Source organism: Gavialis gangeticus, unplaced genomic scaffold (genome assembly GCF_001723915.1).
Source record: "Gavialis gangeticus isolate Ggan-Ray unplaced genomic scaffold, GavGan_comp1, whole genome shotgun sequence".
Taxonomy (NCBI): domain Eukaryota; kingdom Metazoa; phylum Chordata; order Crocodylia; family Gavialidae; genus Gavialis; species Gavialis gangeticus.
Window position 1 is genome coordinate 48290775 of NW_017728997.1, and position 19463 is coordinate 48310237.

Genomic DNA, 19463 nt, shown 5'->3' on the forward strand with positions numbered 1-19463 from the left:
TGCTACTGACATACTTGTAGAAACCCTTCTTGTTACTCTTCACATCCCTTGCTAGCTGCAACTCCAGTTGTGCTTTGGCCTTCCTGACTGCATTCCTGCATGCCCAAGCAATGCTCTTATACTCTTATATTCCTCCCTATTTATTTGTCCAAGTTTCTACTCCTTATAAGTTTCCTTTTTGTGGCTTAGTTTACTGAAAAGTTCCCTGCTAAGGCAAGCTGGTCTTCTGCCATACTTGCTAGTCTTCCTGCACTCAAGATTTTTTTTTCCTGTACTCTCAGTAAGGCTTCTTTAACATACTGGCCAGCTGTTCTGGACCCCTCTCCCCCTCAGACGGGCTTCCTAGGGGATCTGGTCCATGAGTTCTCTGAGTCAAAGTCTGCTTTCTGAAGTCCAGGGTCCCTACTCTGCTGCTCTTTATCCTTCCTTTCCTCAGGATCCTGAACTCAATCATCTCGTGGTCACTGCTGCCCAAGTTGCCATCCACAACTACATTCCCCACCAATTCTTCTGTTTGTGAGCAGCAGGTCAAGAGCATGGCCCCTAGTTGGCCACTCCAGCACTTGTACCAGGAAGTTGTTCCCAATACTCTCCAAAAAACTTCCTGGATTATCTGTGCACTGCTGTATTGCCCTACTAGCAGATCTCAGGGTGACTGAAGTCCTCCAAGAGAACCAGGGCTTGTGACTGGGAAACTTCCACTAGCTGTTTGAAGAAAGTCTCATCCACCACTTCCTCCTGGTTTGGTGGTCTATAGCAGACACCCACCACACCATCTCCCTTGTTGCTCTTCCCTCTGACCTCAACCTAGAGACTTTAAACAGGCCTATCTCCAGTTACTTTTTTCAGTATCTGTTTCCACACTGTAAGCTTGCTGGGGCAAGGGTTGCCTTAATATCTGTGTCTTGTTCAATACTGTTTTTATATCTAACAGTACCAAAAATACAATGCAGTATGTATTTGTGAGCAATGAAAATGGCAGTGATTGGATCAGACACATAATAAACATGTTTTTATCACTGTTATGCTAGATTAGATATTCCACTGCATCCTAAACCTCACCTCATTTATTTCTGGTAGCCTGATGTATACCTCAATCTCCAGTATGTGAAAAGCTCTATGGACACAGAACAATATAAACATAACAAATGTACATATATATAAATCAACTTGATATAGTGTAATTCACAAAAATCTGTGTTTATTTGTATTCAGTATTGAAATGTCCTCAGCAAAGCAATGCAAGTAATGTAATACACTGCTGTTCTCAATCAGTCAGTCATCTGGTGCATTCAGCTGCAAGTGGTATAAACAGATGCTACTTTCCTACCTGAGAAAGAAAACAGGCGGCTGTCCACAGTGCGTGCTATAGATTGCAGCTTAACAACATCCATTGATTGCCCAATGTGCACTGTACTGGGCATGCTGCCTAGAGTTCCTCTCACAAACTCTGCTACTTCCTGCACTGTGAACATCTGCAGTAGCTCATCAAAGATCGCAGGGAATGAATTCAACAAAGCAGCCTGAAAAAAATGAAATGAAGAAATGTTTTGAGGTCTGTACTTCTAAAGCAAGGATAGTACATCAGAAACAAAGTTTGTGAAATACAAACAAACAGTGGTAAAACAGAGTTAAGGGTCTGGAAGAGTTTTTAAATTCTGAGTTGTGGTTGATACTCCAATTTGTATCACCCTGTTGTTCACAGGAAGCAAAGAGCAACTAGTATGCAAGATCAGGTTCTGTTTTGACATCCCTGAAATACTAATACATAACAGGTTGACTACATTTGGATTTAAGAAACCAAAAACCTCACAAGGATGCTGGTCACAATTTACACTAGAATGTATAAAATGGTATTAAAAATATAATAGCTTTTTAGGTGTAGGAGAACAAAACAAGAGAATCCTAAAATAGTTCAAACCTTTTTTTGATTTTTACCTTTTATATGTTACGAAGAGCTACTTGAACTGAGAACCTGTATCTCACATTTTTGTACAGAAATAATTTAGTAAGCAGCTCCTCCAAAAGTCTCTTTTGTAAAGAAGATACTGACAGACCCTTAACAGCAACACTATTGTGTGACATTACTGTGCTTCTACAACAGTGAGGCTAAGTGAATTTCCATGAGAAATAAGCACCAGATCATGCAAAAAAATACAGTATAAATGACTTGTGTTGCAAGGGGATATCTTCAATAGCTTGGAGTTATCCCTGAAGGTAACTATGGAAAGGAAGAAAATCTCAGTATAACAAAAGTAAATCTTCATTTCATTCAAGTCATTCCTTCCTATTTATATCTGTGAGAGTAGATAATTCCATAACACTTTGAGTTCTCAAGTCCCACAACTTTGGTATCATCCTGAACTCATTCTGCTTACCCCTAATATGCAAGATGTTTTAAAATCCTCCTGTTTCTTCTTCCTTTGCAACATATCCCTACAGTCACATTTCTTTTGCATATTTTGATAACCTCTTACCTGAAGTAATTAAATCTGTTTGACTTCCCAGCCACCTTCTCATTCCCATCCAAATGGCAATTATCATCATCAAAGTTCATACTCACTGTTTTGACGAATTCCCTTACTGGCTCCACAGCCTTTTCTACAACAATTTCAAACTCACTGGCCAGATTTATAAAGTTTTGTACCATTCCTTCCTATCTGCATCTCAAGCCTAATTGTCCAACAGTTTCCTTCATTTTGCTAGTTCTTTTTCCCCCTCTACCCCACATACTCTTTTTTCGCTCTTCTCAAGCACCTCTGTGACCTCCCTCATGCTAATTCCTACACTTCAGACATGTCTACACAAGATGCTTTACTTGAGATTAGAGCTAATGACTGTGCAGTAAGCGTCACCATCTACATGTGCAGATGCTTACTGTGCAGTAATTTGCTCTAATCCTGACCAGGAGCTGGCAGCTCGCTGCTGTCAGGGCAGGGGGACATTTTCCCTGCCCGGGGTCCAGTGGTAGAGCCTGCTCCAGCAGCAGGCAGCTCCCGGGGGCAGGGAACAACGTCCTAGCCCCCACCAGGAGACAGTGGTCTTTTGGCCTGGTGCTCCCTGCCAGCCTCTTGGCTAGCACCCAAGGCAGCCAGAGCATTTGCACATGTAGATGTGTCCTTTGAGTAGGATACTTTACAACACACAATTTCCTTCTTTTTCTCCATTTTCCATGTTATGATAGCGTAACAGTGATGTTGTAGCCATGATGGTCCAGAAATTATGCAAAAGACAAGGAATTCTTATTAGAACAACTATGTAGTTGGGATAGTGTTAGACAAGCATTCAAATGCAAGACATCTGAAATCACCTGATGAAGAATGTCTTGCATTCAAAAGCTTGTTTAATTCTGGCCAAGCTACATAATTGGTCCAATAAAAGTTATCACCCTAAGAAATCCTTGCCTCTTGCATAATTTCTGGACTATCACAACTACATTACGCTTACAGTATCATAACATGGAACATATTCAAATTTGCCATTTACAATGGAAAAGTCACAATCTAAAGAAAAAAGAGCCAAACACATGGTGACACATCTTCTTAAGCCTGGGCAAGAAAGACAAAATCAGTCCAAGGGAACTCATAATCTGCAGCCCTCCAGCTACAATTCTATATAAGCAATACAACTATGCAGGAGAACTTTGGAAAATTAAGGAACCATAGTCTTCACCTAACCTACACCAAAAGAGATCAATTTAAAACTGGAGATACTCACTTACGCTACTAAACTAAGAGACAACCTGGGGACATACCTGACTACTATGCAGCAGCCTCAAATGTATTACCAAAAATACCTGATGACAGCCATCCAAAAGAAAAAAAAACAGTGGAATCAGCTATCATAACAGGAACCAACTCATGGGCACCACACAAGCAACACAGGAGGGATCCAAGACAGTAGAGACCTGACAAAGAATGTCTTGCATTTGAAAGCTTGTCTAACTCTATCCCAACTACATAATTGGTCCAATCAAAATATCACCCTAAGAAATCCTTGTGTCTCACTTCATTTCTGAATCATGTTTCAAACCACTGTTCTCCACAGTCAATCAAACAATATCCCCTCATTAATCTCTCTTTAAACATAATAAACACAATTTCAAAAATAACCCCAAATCCCTTTCAAACATTAGATGGTCTGTACAGTCTGTATCATTATTCTACAAATAATTTTGCTCCTCACTCCATTTCTCTACCTATTATGTCACCCAGAACCTTATTGTCTTTGTAATCAATTTAGATTACATAGCAATCCAAAGAGTTTATCATGTCATCAGTTGAGTGTTGCAACATATAAATATTAAATAAATAAGATAAACTAACAAACATCTCATGGCTTTGAAATATTTGAGGGCTCTTATAATGTTTGCAGATCTTAGCATTAGTTTTAGTTTTCTCTATGATTATTTCATGATTGTGTAGACCAGGGGGAGCCAACCTGTGGCATGTGTGAGATGCCCTCCGTGTGTTGCACACTGCAGACCAGGGACAGGACAAGCAGTATATTGGCATACAGGGCAGGAAGCACAAAGCAGAGCAGCAGAACAAGCATTAGAAAGGGGTTTGAAGGGCACTCAGGGAAGGTGAAGGGCTGAATTGTGGCATGTCTGCTTAAAAGGTTGGCCCCACTAGTGTAGAACAACCTGGCAAGGACTGTGACTAGGAAAACAGGCAGAAATGTCACGATAATAGTCCAGAATATTCTTGCAACAGTTTTCCTGAATCTGCCTATAAACCTTCTACTAAGTGGGAAGATATTTGTAGTGATTTAAGAAACCTGGAAGGAAAGATGGCAAAATCAATTTTACTCTCATGGCTTGGGAAGGAAAATCTCTAACATCCTGCGTGAGACAAGGGATGCAGACAGAGATAATATTTGAACTGTTCCAAGAATATCACCGATTGGGAACCCATTCATAATTGTCCCTGGACTGAAATGTCCACACATATACTGCTAAGGGTTCTATGTAGAACTACTTTTTACAGATATTATGCCAAAACAGGGGGTTGTAGAGTACCCAGACCATCATGCTTCCTAGGGGTCAGTGCTCAGGGTTTCCTCAGGATTCCCCTAGAGGGGGAGGAAGACCCATACTGGGGCAGGGGTTTGGAGTGGAAAGGTTTCCAGGTTCTGGGGGGCTGTGAGATCCCTGGCTCATGGTACCCATGAGGCTGGGTGTTCTGGGCCCTCTCAAAAAATCCTTATTTTTTCCAACCCCTGCCCTGGAAAGCCACCTTGCCATTTTCACCTCCTTGTTACAGATCCTAAGAGGTGGGGTCCTAGGTTCAATCTGAGGGGGGGAGGGGTTGCCAGGTGTTTCTCTTCACCTGTATCTGAGCTGCCACCACTGGTCTCCACCCAAACCACACTCCATGCCTCGGTTTCCCTGCCTGCCCTCACTTGCACAGTCCATGCCTGTACTTGCTTGCATGCTACCCAACTCTGTGTGATGGTATCCAGACAGGGGGTGACTAGGTATGTGTGTGTCATGGGGGGCCAGTCCCTAGATACTGGCTACCCTCTCACACCCCAAATAAGCTTAGGACCTAGCAGGGAAGTGAAATTGATACAGAGGCTTTCTGCTTCTGCATCCCTGCAGACTGTGGACCCTGTTGGCAAAAGCTCTTTGAAAAGTAGAGTCCTGGTTGCATCCCAGAGCTGCCCCATTGCCCTGTATCAGTTTGGGGGAGGTGAGGAGTGGTACAGTTTGGGATATCTAGAAAACTGACCAGACACTTGGTACAGAGTGCTCTGTGTTTGCAAATAACATTGAATCAGTTCAAGGAAGACTGGCTCAAAATAGTACTTAATTTTCCCATGTACTTTAGAAACATTACATGAAGTTTAAATTGGGTAAAGTGATATGTACATTTAGACTTTCAGGCTGCATCCACATGAGGCTGGATGTTTGGTTCCCTGGGGACAAAAGCAGTGGGATACCTTGGGCCTGTTGTCATTAGTTGTCCCTGAGCGATGCCTGTGCCACACACCCTCTGGCACATGGCAGGTTATACTGGGTGGGTTAGGCCCTAGAAGCCTTACCTGGGGTACTGGGAGCCTCCTGGGGCTGTAACAGAAGTGATCCTGCTGCTCAGAGCATGGCTGGGAGCCAGAGTGTGGCTCCAGCCAGTCAGGCGCCTGTTTTCAGCTGCACATGCTGCCCCTCCGTGTGTTGCTCCTCTTTTTTTTGGCGTGGGTTTTTTTGACCCCTGAATATCCAGGGGTCAACTCCCCCCACTGCCCCTGTGCTCCCTTTCAGCATGGAGAACAGCTGAATGTGTGGTATATGGCGCCAGACACATGTCTGCAGCACCACATAGTGCATGGCCATGCTCATCTGGACATGGCCTCACAGTTTAAAGTATATCTAGAATGTTCTAAGAGTTGCATCTGTCCACACTCAAGGAGTGTAAAGAAAAGCAGCCAACCCACTCCAACTCTAACACTCCTTCTTCCAGGGTTAGAGGAGGGGTTCGCTTCATTTGAATCATTCTCACCTCATTCACACATAACAATTATAAAGTACCACCTGTTGCCCTTCTGAAATGTTCCCCTTTTAAAAGGATCCAAGCCTGGGTCCATACCCTAAGTTACCATCTTCAGTGATACATGCACTAAAAGAACCTAAAAGCACCATAACGACAGGTTTGAGCTAAGAGTAAGCTACCATTTGGCACAATCACTTTGGTGGGATTTGAAGAGGAAAAGAGGCAAACAAGATGAGTAAGACCCAGTATCTTGTCACTTTCATATTTTATCTAAAATATCTTCTATACTGTCATTGATTTTCTTGTCTATTAATATATATGAAAACATCCCTTATACTGAAGGATGAGTAAAATTTATATCTATTCTCTTGCAACAGTGATCCATTTTCTCTCATCACTTCTAATGATCAAGGTGACTCACACAGGTCTTGACCATCTCTTATACTACATTTTCGAGACTCTGAAACCCTGCTTGTTAAATTTGTTACTAGAACAGGCCATATTTTATTCCTTAGCTTCAAAAACTGAACAATCAAACGCTAATTACCAAGTTTATATGCAGGAAAAGATGGATTGGGTTAGGAAAGAGAGTTTCAGGTACATCCATGATGAAAGAGCTGTGCAAAGTAGGGGATCATTACTTACAGAATTAAATGACGGCCTTGTAGTACCACCACACTTTTGTGGGGCACCTGTCCCAGCTCCGCTCACCTGTCCTCCAGGCTGAGGGGCCTATGGGGCAATTGGGATCAAAGGGCAACATAGTGGCAGGTGGGAAACAAAAAGTAAACTTTTCAAATATTAAATAGGACAGTTTTCACAAACATACAAATGCCAGCATGGTAACAAAGAGAACAATTCCCTCCTTAGTCCAGGTTGCTTTGGATATCTATGAAAGCCAAAGCTAAAAACAAAAGAATGGTTTTCCTAGCTACAATTTTCCCTGATGATCACTTTCCTGTAGGAAGTCTCACACTGGTTTGTGATATCCTGGTTCATGCTCATGTTGAGCCCACTAGAGGGTGATTAAACCCAGAGCCACAGCTGTGTTTCTCAAACTTTTTCATAGTGTGGATACATCATAGTAGAGAGAGACTCTTGCTCATAGGTGCTGACTCCATGGGTGCTCCAGGGCTTGAGCACGCACCAAAAAAAATTTAGTGGGTGCTGAGGACCCATAAGCCATAACACCCTTTATGCTTATGATTCAGACGCTTGACTTAAAAAATAAAAGGAATGCAGAATGTTTCCTCTAACCACATAACATGACAATATATTTGTGTCCCTTCTTGAATGTAAAACTGCCCAACTGTTCTGCATTTGTCCATACATGCAATTCTACTGTCTAAAATTACTGTGTGGCTATGTCACTCCTTTCAGTATAATCAGCCTGATAGAGTGCACAAGCTACGCTACTGGCTCCTAATCATTTCAGGTATGTGCTGCTTGGCACAAAATAGCTTCCTTTTTTATTGGCAGTTAAACGTAAGTGCAGAAGAAAGCTAACCTGTGTGAAGATTAGTGTCTCGGAGCTCCTACTGTCCAAGCTGAGGACAAATCTGATGGACTGGAAAAGCTCCTGAATGCTGGAGCGGAACTGCTCCTCTTCCATTCCACAAGTAGCTCTGGAGTAAAGGATCCGAGATTGGACAATGAACTTGAAAAGATATTCCAAGGCCTTAAGGAGCAGCAAAAGGAATGAGGGTAACAAAGAGAGAGATAAGGGTGCTTTAAAGAGAGCCAGGACAATGTCTAGATACACAATAAATGAATGTATCATCTCTACAGAAAAGGAAAGAAAAACAGATTCTATAAGTTAAAACTCAGCTTAATAAAACCTACTTGCAGCTAAGAGTCCCCTTCCCACTCATAGTCTTCATAGGATCATAAAAAAATTAGGGTTGGAAGGGTTCTCAAGAGGCCATCTAATCCAACTCTCTGCTCAAACCAGGACTATCCCTAACTACATCATCCCAGACAAGGCTTTGTCTAGCCGGGTCTTAAGAAACTCCAAGGATGGAAATTCCACAACCTCTCTGTGTAACCTGTTCCAGTGTTTTACTACCTTCCTAGTGAGAATGTTTTTCCTAGTATCTAACCTAAACTTCTCTTGCTGCAACTTGAAACCATTGGTTCTTGTTCTGTCATCTTTCACCACTGAGAACAGTTTAGATCCATCCTCTTTGTAGGCACCCCTGAGGCAGCTGAAAGGTGTTATTAAATCCCCTCCAGTGTTCCCTTTCCTAGGCTAAATACACCCAGCCCCTCTCTCAGCTTCTCCTCGTAAGTCCTGTTCCCTAGCCCCCTATTTTCATTACGCTCTACTGGACTCTCTCCAATTTGTCCACATCTTTTCTGTAGCAGGGGGCTCAAAACAGGACACAGTCCTCCAGATATGGCTTCACCAGTGATTAATAGAGGGGAATAATAACTTCCCTCAATCTGCTGGCAATGCTCCTCCTAATGCTTGTATGGTTATGTCTCACTAGGAAATAAAAGGTCTGTTCTTACATTAAGTAACTGATGGTAACACTTGTAGTTTTCATGCGAGTTAGCAAGTACAGCTAAAGACCAAGGCCTTTTTGTGCCTAAGGTAGCATTCCATTTCATTTTGTGCACCTAGATGGCAGTTTTCCAGCCCAAAGTGGCCTTTCTAGCACTTGTACATAGTTTGCAATTCTGTTAGTTCTACAAGTGTGCACATGTATATTCAGCATGAGCAGCAGGCTACATACTGGCCAGGCAGGTACATTTAATAATCACCAGATAAAATCGATGGAGGGCAGTGCAGTGGGGAAATTTCCAAACTCATATGAAGCTGGGCTCTAGGCTAGAAACTTTTCAAAACAGCACCCACTTCATTGTGCCACCATCCCCCCCTTTTCCTCCTGGCTCCACGTTTCTTCTTTTCTTTGGCCAGCTTCAAACGAACACTGGAAAAAAGACTTGAGTGAGGTGACTGTCCTAACCACTCAGCTGTTGCAGTTAAACCATGTGAGGACCCTCCTCCTTCTGGGATATCATAGGTTTTTCTCTGGCTACATTTTCTTAACTTAGATGTCCCCAGTGAGCATGCGTATCTGAGTACCTGCCCAATAAGTGCAGGCCTACTGTACATGGTAGTATATGAATGCATGCTTACACATCCAGACTGCAGGGACAAGAGTAACAAATTGTTTATAAATGCTCGGAGGGCCACCTATGGGCACTGACAGAAGTGACATTTGTCATGCAATCGGCCCCATGAAAGTACTCTGCAGCCATGCCTTGAGAGAAGTACATGGCTGCAGAGTGCTTTAAAAGAGCCCAGTCATGCAACAAATTAAATCTCGTCTAATGAGGGTTCAGATGAAGGTGCTTCAAACTGGAGCACCTTCATTAATTTCTATTAGTCCCAGCATGCGATCAGGGCTGGGCTGATGCAGCCCAGCACCATCCCACCCCTGGTGCTGTCTGCAGGATGGGAGTGGGGAGAAGGGAGGGAAGGGAGCTCCATGCTAGGGTTTGCCCAGCCTGAGCTGGAGCAGGGTGTGGATTGGAGCCCCCCACACCTCACAGCCCCACCCCACCCCTGTCCCTCCCTGTCCAGCTCAGGCTGGGCAAACCCCATCCCAGAGCTCCCTCCTTTCCCTTCTCCCCTCTCCCATCCTGCAGACAGTACTGGAGATGGGAGGGTGGGTGCTAGGGGAGAGAGGCTGCAGACAGGCAGCCTCTCTGTTGCATCAACTCCAAAGTGAGCCTCGATTTCCACCCCCCTCACCCCCCTCCTGAACAAACAGCAAATGTCTGTTTGGTTTGGGGAGAAGGGGCACTCTAACTCATGGCACTTCCTGTAAAGCACCATGAGTTAAAGTGGGGAGTTGCACATCTGTCAGTGCCCTATGTGGCTGACAAGCTACCATTTACTATGTTTACTTGACTCCAAGATAAGGGTTTTGTTCCCCCATTCAACATGAAGGGGAAAAGCCCCTCATTTTGGATTCAAGTACAAGGCAAAGGGGGGAGGGGCAGGTGGCTTCTGTAGCTCTGACTCCAGCCCTGAGCCTGGGTTGGGGCCAGTTAAAGCTGTAGCAGTTGCCTACCCCCACCCCTGCCTGCCCTGCATAACCTCTGCTCACTCTTCTCCCTGTTACCATCAGGTGTGGCTCTGGCTCCATCCCCTCCTCAGTACAGAACACATGGAAACTCTGGGCTCTGCCTTACCAATCAGCAGGGGTGGCAGCTCCAGCCCTGGGATGATGCTGTGTGGCTGAGCAGAGGTTGTGCTTCCATGTGCTCCATGCCTGCAAGGGAATGGAGCTGGAGCTATATCTGAGAATAAAGCGGGGAAAGGGGACAGAGGCTGTGGGGAGGGACAGGAAAGGGAGCAGAGGCTGGTGGGGAGGAGGGGTAAGGGAGCAGAGGTTTTAGGGAGCAGGCAGCGGGGAGAGGCTCTAGCATTGGGGCAGAGGCTGCACTGGTTCCTGCAATAGCAGTGAGAAGAACAAATTTAAGATGACTCCCTGGTAATAAGATTCTATACATGGAATATTATAACAAAATTTATAAATTTTCTATATATAGAATCTAATTACTGGAGGGTCACCTTAAATTCAAAGTCATTTTGGGTTTGGGTAAATATGGTATATCCACTAAGGGCAACAGAATTCTATCCTTATCTTCCACCAGCAGAATTTTTGGTGCAGGCAGCAGCTGCCACCACCAAACTGCCAGAACACGTATAAACTTTGCACTTCTGGCAACTCAATATGGCTTCATTGTAGCAGCCATTCCAACCAAACCAAAATGGACCTTATGAAGGCATCAATTGCTACAGGGACCACTAAAGCTGGCAAAAGGCACAGGAGTGTCTGCGCACATCTTTTGCAGGACAGCAACAGAAATTTTATTTTGCTTGGGAGAAGTGATGTAAATCTGCCAGAGGAAAGGGGGTATGCTCTCATAGTGAAGAGTATACACACATTTAAATTCTGCATGCAGAATTAGAGTTCTAGTGGCAGAATATTGTACTGTGCGTTAGCCTTGAGTTCAAAAGCCATGCCTTTGTAAGAGGTAACCTCTGTGGCATCTATACTCTCCTTGTCTTCAGCAGGTTTTTACTTCTAGTGAATGAATTAATTTGCAGTAACAACATGCTTGTTTTTCCCCATGTGAAAATAAGCCTATTAGGACATTATCAGTGTAATAGCAAAAGTCCTACATAGAAAAAAAATCTGCTCTTTACTTTGGGTGTAACAGAAGTATGTGCATGTATAAAGTAACAGGAATAGGAAGCAAGGCTCTTTAGAAGTAACTTTGCTACCATCACCAATTGTACTACCACCGATCAACTTCCCTTTGGAAACACTCTAGCAGTTGCAGGAGGAATCAAAGATTCTTCCTTAGTTCTCCTTATATAGGTAATTTCATACTGCCCTTATTAGGATGGGGTAAAGAAAAAACAACCTGCTCAGAACCACAGAACTTAGCATCTCTATAAACAGAATTATAGTGGGTTTTTTTGTCTGCAGCAAAAAATAAAATGTTTTTGTAGAAAAAATGAATTTTTAAAATATTTTGAATAAACACTCCAGCCTAGATTAAAATATGTTGTATTTCATAGGAGCTAAATATCAGTACAAGAAAAAGGTACTGTCCTACTGCAGCTTTAATAAGTCTGCCAGCTCAGCACAATCAGTAAACGTAACCACAGGGCCAACAGCTGACTGAGAAAACAGGTCAATGAGGCCCTGTATCCCATATGACAACACAATGCTTTCCCTTTCAATTACACAGGGTAGAAGGCAAACATTAAATGTATTTATGTCAGAGCCATTTCACTTTAGAAGGCCCCTTCTCTTCCATCTAGGGCACATCTGTACCACCTCTCTGCTGAGCCCAGGGCTGCTGCTGAGAATCAATCCCCACCTATACTTGCTTGCTAAATGACAGCCAACCCCAGCAATTAGGAATTGTAGATGGCTTAGAGGGTTCCTGAGTTTGCATCTGTGACAGAGAGCCTGAGAGCGCAGCTGGAGTGCACTAAAGCTCCAGTCTCCTTTCAGTCAGCTACACTGCCTGACTGCCAGGCTTGGACACAGGCAGATGAGGAATGAGTGGATGGGACTTGATTCTTGGTGGTGGTCCTGAGCATGATAAGAAGACAGTATAGTATCCCAAGGCACATGGCACCACCATGGCATGACTAGGTAGATAGCACAGGTATTATTTGCTGACAACCTCATAGTCTGGGTGTACCTTCATGCTCCAAAAATCATATTAGTGTAGACCAGAGGTGCTGAACATATGGCCTGAGGGCTGAATCCAGCCCATGGAGCTGTTTGATTGGGTCCATGGGTCATTGCTCCAGCTCTGCACACAGCATGTGGTACATGGGTTGGACCTCACACTGCACATGCTGCAGGCAAGACCAGGGTCAGTCTGGGGTGCCTGGACCCCCCTGTGTTGTGTTCAGCACTGGGTCCAGCCTCCATACTGTGGGCAGTGTGCCCCATGCTGGTTGAGTCTGCACACTGCAAACAGTGCGCCCTGTGCCAGCCCCAGTGGCAAATGGTACTGAACTAGCCATGTGTGCTGCATGTAACACAAAGGTCTGGTATGGGGTGCATGTTCCATGTGGTGTCCTGCCAGGCCCAGAGCCAGTGCACAGGGCCAGTCAGCATGGGGCACACGCTCCAGTGCACAGGGCCAGTCAGCAGGATGCTTCATGGAGTGTGTGCCCCATGCTGCATCCAACACACACGGCTGGTCTATTCCTGTGTGCAGCATGCATTGGCTCTGCACTGCCCATGATACAGGGATAGATCCAAAGCTGTGCACAGCACAAGGAATCAGTCTGGGGTGGTATACCACAAGCAGCACATGCTTTGTGGTAACTCCTGATCCAGCTCACAGATCAGCTCAGGGACACTCATTTGGCCCATGGGGCCAGATGATTTTGACATCTCTGGTATAAACAGAAACAACTATAACAATTTATTGATTTATTAGATTTAGATGCCAAAAGGTGGTGGTGGGAAAATCCTGTCTGTCAAGCTTATCTGTTTTATCTGTTTTGTGTGTCTACTCCTGCTCCATGGTAAATGGAAGCTAAATTGCAATAATTTACCCCTGAATAGGGTAAGTTATTACAGTTCAGCTTCCATTTATCACAAGATGAAGCAGACACATGAAATTGTTACAGTGGATCAGCTGATGCACATTCAGATGCAAAAGTCCATCCAGCCTTTAATTCTCTACAAAAAATATGATTGCCCTTACTCAGAGCTAGTACAAAAAGTTCATTAAGGACCCTGCGGTGTCAGGTGAAAATATTCCTCCCTGTTCCACCAAGTACACTTCTTGCATCAAGACTTTTGCCTTATCAGCAAGTATTTACATTTATGATGTGGCCTTTACGTTCTACAGCGTGGATGTATCATCTCCATGATGACAGTGGTATGACACATGTTTACACCTTTAGAGCTCTGTGGACAGATTCTAAGAATAAAGAATTGGAAAGCGAGATTATTTATTAGCCACAGCATAGTTTGGGAAGTCCCATCAAACTTAAAAGCTTCCTATTATTTCTGAAATATTGCTGACCCTGATAATGGGTCAGTTTAACTTGCTTTTAACTTAATTCTAGACTCCTTCAGTATCTCCAACTGATGACTTTCCTCCTACCACAGGGTTTCATCAAGCAATGATAACCTGTAGGGTTGTGCAAAGCTTTGGTTGCTGATTTGATTCGGAGGAGATTCGGCCGGATTTGGCAGCTGAATCTCCAAATCCAAATCAAATCAGGAGACTATTCAGAAAGATTCAATGATTCGGACATAGACAGCTTTAAATGCTTTTTTCTACATACCTCAAGATACCAAGTGGCTCATGAATGCTCAGATGCTGGGGTGGATGGAGCATCCCACAGGAGTGCGGGGGGGTTTCCAGTGTGCTCGGCGGCAGACACGAAAGTGGTGCCAGAAGCACTTCAGGTCCACTTTCTGGACCCTCCCCCCCACCTTGGCCACCGGTGCCTCCTAGGCCTGGGGTAGCACCTGGGGTCTCCCTGCAGCTGACTGCTGAGCTGAGGGGGTATGGGGGGAGGAGCCCCGCTTGCTTGGCAGCAGACCTGGAAGCGGTCTGGAAGTAATTCTGGTCCACCGCTGAACAGGTGAGGGCCCCCCTCTGCACTCCTGTGGGACGCTTCATCTGCCCCAGCATCGCAGCGCTCACAAGCCACGCCTGGTACCTCGAGGTATGTAGAAAAAACAATTAAAGCTGTGTCTATAGCCAAATCACGGGTTCTTTGAATCAGCGTCGAAACTTCAGATTCAGCCAAATTGAACTGGGACACTGATCCGAATCAACAAATCAAATCACCGTCCCCTGATTCGGGCCGAATCTGAATCCGAATCAAATATGGCCCGTTTTGCACACCTTTAATATCCTATGTACCAGATTACTATGGGGACCTTTTGCCCATGGGTAGTTTTGCATTGCAAATTTGCTGCGAACTCCCAAGTACAGAGTATCAGAACTGGGCTTGTTATCTTCATAAGTGGTGTCAAACTCACCCAGGGCTGGCACGGAGGCTGGATCTGTAGTATAGATTTGCATCATTTGGCCTGCAGGACTGGAAATTTGGTGGTGGGAGTGTTAGTTGCTGTCATTCCCCAAGTTGTGGCAGCTGCTGCTCATCATACTGCCACGTTTGTGGTCTTATGGGCCAGATGATATGACTTTGTGTTCTGAATCTGGCCCATGGGGCTGGAAATCTGACACCTGGATGGGCAGTGTTAATTAACACTGCTGCTGCTCACCCCACTACCAAACTTCCAGCCTTCTGGGGAGCCCCATGGGCCAGATTTGACCTGTGGGCAATACTGTTGTCACTCCTGATCTCAACCATTCACTTTTGGTCCAGAAAGCCATGAAACTATCTCATCAGAACAGAGGACTTGACAGTGTGTCCAGTTTGGCAACACAATCAAAGAAAAAGGACCATGAGACTTGCGCTTCAAATTTAATAATCATCTATGAAAAGATCGATAAGACGGTTTTTAAAAATTTCTCGTTTTTTTGTCAGAGAGAACTTTTGCTGGAATTGCTGCCTAAGATTGACTCCTGCAGTTTATTGATGTGGTAGCTGCAGGTGCAAACACAGGGCTTTAATGACAGGAAAGCTGCACACAAACCAAATCATGGTTTCTTGCAAATCAGTTAAGCTCACTGTGCCCTTTACTGCTTATCGGTCCTTAGAGAAGTGGAAGCCCAATGAAAGGTATCAAAGCCTTCTTTGTTCTGGAGGCAAGGTCTGATAATGCTGAGTGACAAAGGGGAATTCAGTGCCTACTTGGTAGTTAAGCTTCTGTAAGTTTGGGATTCTAATCTTGGTGTCCTGAGTTTTGGCTATCTGTGTAATCATAGTAGAAAGGTGGCATGTTATTTGTTCTCTGTGGAAATGAGGTAGTGTAAACAGCGTTCCCTGGTTTCATGCAAACTGATGGGTAGCTGTGTTTTTCTCAAGATCGTGTGTCATGTGGGATTGCATCTGCTATAATATCTGTCTACTCAAAGGCCCCATTACTCCCTTCTTAAATATTCCAGGGTTTCAACCAAGGTAACACATTGTGTTGTACCACATATAGCAATATAAACCAGATCTTCCAAGTCCTGAGTGTTACCCGATATAAAAATCTGTAACATTTACTGTTGTGCAGTACAAGACATATTCCCCCATAAAAATCCTACTTAAATGCTCAAAATAGTGTTTCAGAGAAGTTAAGTGAAGCCTAGTTTTCGTGCTGTCCCTCTGCAGAAGGATGAATTTTACCCTAAAAAAAGAGTTTGGACAAAAGGTTGAAATTTCTTCAACTTATATGAATATTTACTGGACTTTGTGCATCTTATAGCAGCCTTAGCTCTGTAGTACCACAGACAAATTAAAAATATAGGTATTTATATAAAATACATACTCTCATTGCTTCCTGGATATGGTCTTGTCTCACAAGTTCAGCCGACCGGTCCATGTACCACTTTAAACAACGGATCAATTCTCTGAGTAAGAGATAGTGACAGAAACATCAAGCCTCTATTTAGAATTGATCAAGCTAGAAACTTTCTAGTTTTGTAAAAAGAGCTGCCAGATGCTTTTTAAATAGTAAGTAAAATAATACGTTTGTTCCACTCACTTCTAATCAGCAGGTATATTTGTTCTGACTGCTAACTTTATAGTAAAATATATATTTACTTAAATTTCTAATACCAGAAAACATTCTCCTTCATAACTAAATCATAACTAAATCTCTAAATAGAGAGAATCAAAGGGATTTATAATGGAGATATTTTCAAAGTCAGCAATTTTCAGAAATAAAATATATTTATTTCTCTCTTCTAGTTAAGGGTCTTACTCAAATCTGTTGCAGAGAGTTATTTTTAAAAATTAAAACTGGAATAAATCAACCTATGTAAAAGCACACAGAAATACCTTAACTGAATTTCCTCAAGTACAAATGACTTCAGAATACCACTAACTACTTCCATAAAATCCAAACCTTGCTTGGTGCTGGCAACAAATAACATTCAGCAGCTTTTCTCTGTGAAGCCAGGCTACACAAATTTTGTGCAGAAATTTTGCTTTTGAAAACCACATGTAATCTGCTTGCATACATTTTATGACCCCAGTGCCCACAGTACTGAGAAATCTGAGAATGTTACTCTATGAAGTGATGACAAAACAAAACCTACTTGTAAGCCAGTGCACCTGCAAAGTGCTTCTGAATGTAAGTGTCCATCACAGGTCGGAAATGGAAATATTTGCTGTCACGCAACAGATTTATGATGAACACCTATGTGAGGTGGAGAAGAGAACCCAGAGTAGATCAAACTGCACATATCTCTAAAGATTCAGTGAGCATGCTATGTGGTTGAGAAACAAAACTTATGATGGATTTTTATACAAACAGAGAATGGACAAGTTCCTCTTTACTTATCATTTGCCCCCCTACAACCCACTGCCACAAGCAATACTTTTGTCCTCATTTTTTGTCTATGGTTATTCTACTTTATCACCTAATAATGATATAAAATAGTACACAGCAGCAATGCCCAGCTGCATATGCATATATTTTAAGGAAATAAGATAGAAGTGATAATAATTTGGTAACAAGGGCATGGAATACAAAGAAAAGAAAAACATAAGTCCAACCGGTTACTTACCAAAGATTGGAAGACCAATAGTCCATACTTTTCTGTATTGTCATCCAAAACCACGAAAAGTGTGTCTAGAATGTCTTGCAGGAACTGAAAAGGCATGAAGAAACAGTTTAAATCTAAAATTCCTGACAACATTCAGAAGCACCATCTGTTTTTGTAGGTTGTCAAATATCTTTATATGTTTTTAAGCCATTGTGCAGTAGCAGACCACTTAAAATTTGCATTTAGAGAAATTATTTATTGCCAAGATTTCCTTCTTTAACAAAGGCCAGTTATAAAAACATAGACATGTATGCAAACTAAATGTAATGCAAATAGCTTGTGAAATAATACTGTTTCCTTTTCATTGTCTCTGGGCAGATAAACAGTGCTGCCAAACAGTGGCAGAATCACTTGCCTTTTCTGGCTCTCAAATCATATGATTATGAGAGATGTCATTCCACATCTGACATGAAAGCACATACATTGGTTACAAAATAAAATAAAAATGTGTTCCAAGTCCTGTTTATTACTAAATAGTTTTGATAATAGAGATTCACATGTCTTTTGTACTAAGTATCTGTGCTGCATTCTAACTACACTATGCCAGCAACTTCTTTTGTCCAGAACACTGCAGGCTGCTGTGTCTTGATCCCTCAGTGCCTTCCGTTCCAATAAACAGGATCCAAAAGAAAGATGATTATGAATGGGCAGTACCAGAGATGAAGCTGAGAGTTGATACTAGGTCAGTTTTTTGTAATCTATTCTACCTGAATTCTCTAATGTGGAACACAAAAAAGAGAACACAATAGGATGAAGCATCTGAAATGATGCAACTGTTATTGCTGATCTATAGTCTGCTCTTCATATCCCAATGACAAATAGAAGCACATTCCAAGAGGAAGTCAGATACAAGTTCAGCTGGAATAGGCTAGCTTGTATATTTTTATGATTTCCTATATAAAATCAGACACTTGTTGTACTGTCCTGCAGATGATTTACAAAATTATACATTTTTTTTTAGAATTCAAATATGCACCTGGAGGAGTGGTTCGGTTTTTTTTTCATACAAAGTTAGCCACATGAGTCAATATTCAATGCACAGCATTACTCAAATGAGGAAAAGCAAAGTGGATAGGGGATTTTCTAGATTTACTATTCCAGAGAAATCCCACTCCCACATCACTCTAATGTTAACTTCTAGAAAACAAGTGGAAGGGACGGCTCTCAGTGTGCCTGAAATTATGTGAGGAGCCAACCAATGCCTCCTTTCCTGGTATATATAAATCCTTCTCCACGATCACAAGTGTAAATGTATTCTGAAGTATTTTGGACCTAGAACATGACAGATAATGGGGTCATTGGAAACTAGCACAGTAGAATGTCAAATCTCATGAGACACTAGGACCTAAAGTGCAAAAGTGGGAATAGCAGCTGGTGAGCCTGTTAAAGGATTAAATGCGGTTTCATTTGTTATAGATCACAAAAATGGAGTTGAAAGAAGGGTAGGTGTGAACCTAGTGAGCAGGGCTGGCCAAAGGATGATAATTCTATTTTACAACAGCTTTCATGGTTTCTAAATCAGTGCTATGCACATCACCCCATTCCCATGCCTATCTTTTTTCCAGCTTGTGAACATTTTTGTGAAGCAGAACTGTGTTGCAACTCTGCTATTAGATCAGATGGATCAGATTTTACAATTCAGGTCTCTTTGCTTTGCTGTTAATGACAAAAGAAATCATTCTGGACTTCGGAAACTTTCCTGGTGAAAATTTTGTCAAAACAGATACATGTCAA

The 19463-nt window shown here is 42.8% G+C and overlaps 1 protein-coding gene across 1 annotated transcript in view; it reads right to left on the bottom strand.

The window, feature by feature from the left end:
- DOCK3 (dedicator of cytokinesis 3) overlaps positions 1-19463 on the bottom strand; it is a 791467-nt gene that overhangs the window by 123973 nt on the left and 648031 nt on the right. Inside the window, exons 20-24 of the mRNA XM_019504626.1 lie at positions 17691-17774; positions 17220-17320; positions 16448-16529; positions 7999-8169; positions 1331-1523 (exon numbers count right to left, since the gene is read on the bottom strand). Of these exons, the coding sequence (XP_019360171.1) occupies positions 1331-1523; positions 7999-8169; positions 16448-16529; positions 17220-17320; positions 17691-17774 (631 nt within the window). The remainder of the gene's footprint in view (positions 1-1330; positions 1524-7998; positions 8170-16447; positions 16530-17219; positions 17321-17690; positions 17775-19463) is intronic.